The sequence below is a fragment of the Nymphaea colorata genome, chromosome 13 (genome assembly GCF_008831285.2).
Source record: "Nymphaea colorata isolate Beijing-Zhang1983 chromosome 13, ASM883128v2, whole genome shotgun sequence".
NCBI classification, from domain to species: domain Eukaryota; kingdom Viridiplantae; phylum Streptophyta; class Magnoliopsida; order Nymphaeales; family Nymphaeaceae; genus Nymphaea; species Nymphaea colorata.
This window is the reverse complement of record NC_045150.1, coordinates 17,752,594-17,756,868: the sequence shown is the minus strand read 5'-3', so window position 1 is coordinate 17,756,868 and position 4,275 is coordinate 17,752,594. Positions and strand designations below refer to the sequence as shown.

Below are 4,275 nucleotides of genomic sequence, written 5' to 3'. Positions count from 1 at the left end.
ATACGTATCGTACGATACACATGTGTATCGTATGATACAGATAACATTGCCCATCATATAGCCCCAACTCCATAGATGCACTTATAACATAAAAGAAAACTAATCACAATGTTTGAAGAATTTTACAAATACATTGATAATCCCATATTTACTTTAGTAAATTTTACATAGAATTTTAGCTATTAAAAGTTTGCTTATCATTAACTTTAATAGGATTATACAATAAGAGGGAGATGATGAGGGGTGTTTAAGTTGTATGTATAACTTTTACTTATATATTTAAAGTTCACTTATCACTTAGTAAATGAAAATTGATTGCTAGTAGACATTGTAAGAAACAATCACAAAGCTTTAAGATTCCACCGGGTGCTGCACAGAGCACAATTTCTTTGGTTTAATGCACACTTACACTACTAAAAAAAAAAACACAAACAAAATCCTTATAGTTTTTTTGCCAAAAAAGGAAAATAAAGGAGAAAGGAAAAGCCTTAGCTCAAACATAAAGCTTGGATCATGCTAAAAGCCAAAATCTCACCACTAGCTAAAAAACTTTGTATTTGAAACCCAAAAAGAAAGGCAAAGCATTGAATTCAACTTGATAGAAACCCATACAAAAAAAAAAAAAAAATCCCGCATGTTCAAATCATTTCATATATGACTAATTTCTTGTAAGTTGATACGTTGAGAAATGAGATAATTGATGCTGTTTTTTGATATGTTCAAATAAGACGATTGATACATTGAAAATTGATTTGTCTAAAGCTTTTATGCTTTTATATTAATTTCTTGAATTTTTATTGCATTTAGTTTCCTATTTTTATTTAAATAAAATTTTAAATTAAAAACACATTCTTTAACTAACTAAATTCATAAACGATTCTGATTCAATTCAACCGATTGATTGAATCAATACCCTATCTATTTCAATTAAGCCACTTATTAAGATCTGGAACCTCTTCAACTTCCAGCTCTTACATTCAAAATCCTAGCCAAGTGGATGAACCACTTGACAAGCATCTCTCCTTGCACTTGCAGTTTGTGATGTTCATCATTTGTCTAGACACTAAGTAATGTAAATCAGCCATTATTTTGCTCTTAATAGGCATGAATGATAACTTCACTTTTGTTGTAAACATTCTTTAACTGTTTTATAATTGTCAAGCATCACGACAGGAGTAACACATGCATCAAATCATCCCATATCTGAGATAACATAAATACCAGAATCTAGATATGACAAGCTAAATAGTACTGATGCTATAAACAACATGTTCTAGTACTCCAATTATCATCAATTTTGGAATAACATGAAGAAAAAGTTCAGCAGTGTCCCACGAAAGAAACTCAACTATGAAATATGTAAAAGGTAGCCTACATGAATTAAACCATCTGCAGTACCATAAGCAGCGCTAAAAACATGGAGTTACTTTTAGCAAAAGAAAAAATGTACAAAAGGCACTTTTTGTGGAGCACCATTGCATAGAAAGTCTAGTGCACGTTGCATGGCCAATATAGCACCTTCCCCATTGTCAGGTGGCTGTGCTATATGATGTGCATCACCTAAGATGATACAGTAACCTAGTCAATTGTGAAACAAATATGGTGTGACAAATTGAACATGAACATTCATTATAAAGGCTACCTTACATTTCATAGCCTCGAAGTTCTGCGTAAATTTTTGCCCCAGCCCCCCTCTACCATGGCATGTGTCAGTTCCTTCCATTCACACAGAAGCGTAACAAAGATGCCAAATACAGAAAAAGAGAAAGAAAATAAACAGGAATACAGAAAAGCATGGTAATCATTAACATGCATATGCATACCTGTCAGCCAATTATCACTCCCTTTTCAGTGGATCCTATCACCTTTCTACAAATAGAACCTAAGCTTCAACAGAGACTCTGAATGTGTTCATGGCGGGCTTGTAGGGGACACAACTACTGCTGGTGAAAGGGAACAACAGGAATGAGAAGAGGACAGCGTTGACAAAGTTGAAATACGAGGGGGGAAACAGGTGACTGCTTCCAAAACCAACCACCGGCCGCAAGAGAAACCTCTTACAAAAGGCGGACACGGCTCAGCTACAGAGGCAAAAGATGCAAAGAATGAAAGAAGTAGCCCATGGGGGACATGTCACAGGTCAGGGGCTGGCTGGAGTCTGAACCTTTCAAATAATCCATGGAATCCACGAAAGGGAGCTGGAAATGTTCTTGAAATTGATGTGTAACTGAAAGCAATTATTTCATAAACAAGGCATGACCGCTCTTTCAAGGAAATGCAGAAGAAAGCATAATTTTAGTGGGAAAAGCACGAACTTTTTAAAGTAATCAAGCATCTCATGCAGATTCCAACCAATGAAAGAAGTAGAATTAACTCGGTTAAATGCCCATTCGTAGTAAATGAACCGTTTCAGTATGGGAGATAGCATGAACGTTTTACTGTGTGCATTTCTTTTGGGGAATTGAAATCCCAACTCTGTAAAGAAAATTCCATTTCATAGACGACCGTCCGTTTCAAAGCATAAAAGCCAAGCGCAAGTTACACCCCTAGAATGAAAGAATGCTTTCACATCGATGGGATGCGTAAATTGGCAGGCATAAAGAAGAGAAAGGGGAGTATGACCGATTCTCCATGGAATCTGGTTCCCAGCTGAAGAATCCAACAATAAAACTGAAGGAGGCAGAACGTGCTCCACATTCAGCTTCTACAGAGATTCTCAGACAACCAACTTTTCTCCCTTCGCCATTCATATTGTATTCTCGAACATAATATGTAAAAAAACAAAGTATTAGTAGTCAATCAATTTGAAACTTTCAACGGGTATGACTGATCAAAACCCTAATCTTCAAATGACCCACAGCACAGACATTCGGTCAAAGAGAACACTCAACAAGAAGTAGAAGTCAAAGCCAAAAGTTCCAAAAAACTACTTATTTCCAATCGGGAAAAACTTCAGAAATGAAAAGGGAACTTAGTCAACCAAAAATATATTATGTCATGAGAAGGAAAATAAGAAAATCAGAAAAAGACAGCTACCATTCTGTAGCAAGAAGAACAAACAAATCCGGAAAAATATGTATAAAACGTTATGCCATCATGCATAATGAAATGCAAGAATGAACGAACTCATTGTTTCGCTCGAACATGACAAATCAAGAAACAGGAAAGAGAAACGGGAAGAAAATAGCAAAGGGACGGGTTGAATCAGAAACACAAAAAAGATGGAAAGATAAGGAAAACTATTCATAGAGTGGGTAGTATAGACGGAAGAGAGCCAAAAATCTTCCGTCCCGTCTGCCCACTAATCATAATTCATCATCCCCTTCTGACGCAATCTTCCATACCCACAAGATTTAAACAAAAAAGGAAGACAGAATCAACAAAAAAAATTAAAGAAAAAAGGCGCCACGAATCAAATAAGCAAAAAGAAACCCTGGGCACATCTGATCATGCCTCAACCATGAAAGCAATTCCCTTAAATATCCCCATTTGACCTTGTTTCCATCACTCATCAGATGGGGGGATCACCGGCAATCCGTTGCTTCATTTCGGTCCGGACGGACGCTCGTGCTCAAAATGTCCAAGCTCCCCTCAATTACAGCAAGCGCCACCGCCGGCGACTCGATATCCACCGCCACCCCAACGTTCGCCAGAATAGCAAGCTCCGCCACCATAACTGCCGCCTCCTCCATGTCCGCCACGTCCCCCTCTTCCATCCCTGCCTCCCCCCTCTCCCACAACCACCGAACAAGCCGCCGCGCCCTCCCTCTACCACCACCGGAGAAATCCCTCCCACCGCTCGCTGATCCACTGGGCAAGAAGGCCGCTGACGTCGACGGCCTTGGTGCGGCCATCCTCAGCCTCTTGATCTCGAACTCCACGGGAAGGTCGCGACGGTTCTTGTGGAAGCATGTCATACTTTGTTGCCAATGCTCTTCATCTGCGATTGGGAATCCATTAACAGAACACACAAATCATCCACTAAAAATGATAGAATGTAACAAAAATAAAACGAATAGACAAGAAATGAAAACAAAAGTATAACAAACCACGAACGCTGATATTTTTCACGACGCTCGGAAAATGTTACCATTTTTTTTCCGCCAAAATAGCAGAGGCGTGGTCCCCTGAAGATATTTTTGCCGATATTTTTAAATGGCCGAAATCAGAAAAAAATTAAAGAGAGGATTGAACGTTAGGTTCCAAAAAAGAAGTCATCAGAGATCTATCAAAATAACTGAATATTGTGAAATTTGTTTTAAATAGGAAAATGGA

The 4,275-nt window shown here is 38.2% G+C and overlaps 1 protein-coding gene across 1 annotated transcript; it reads right to left on the bottom strand.

The window, feature by feature from the left end:
* Positions 1-3,222: 3,222 nt before the first annotated feature.
* On the bottom strand, positions 3,223-4,063 carry LOC116267205 (uncharacterized). The gene is made up of 2 exons (XM_031648813.2): positions 4,050-4,063; positions 3,223-3,940 (listed from the first exon to the last, which is right to left on the bottom strand). Exon 2 carries the CDS (start codon positions 3,915-3,917, stop codon positions 3,525-3,527), a length of 393 nt encoding a protein of 130 aa, XP_031504673.1. The 5' UTR covers positions 3,918-3,940; positions 4,050-4,063; the 3' UTR covers positions 3,223-3,524.
* Positions 4,064-4,275: the final 212 nt, after the last annotated feature.

Bases quoted from the DNA above. Each gene is read 5' to 3' on its own strand.
- LOC116267205 (XM_031648813.2), bottom strand. From the start codon at position 3,917: ATGACATGCTTCCACAAGAACCGTCGCGACCTTCCCGTGGAGTTCGAG.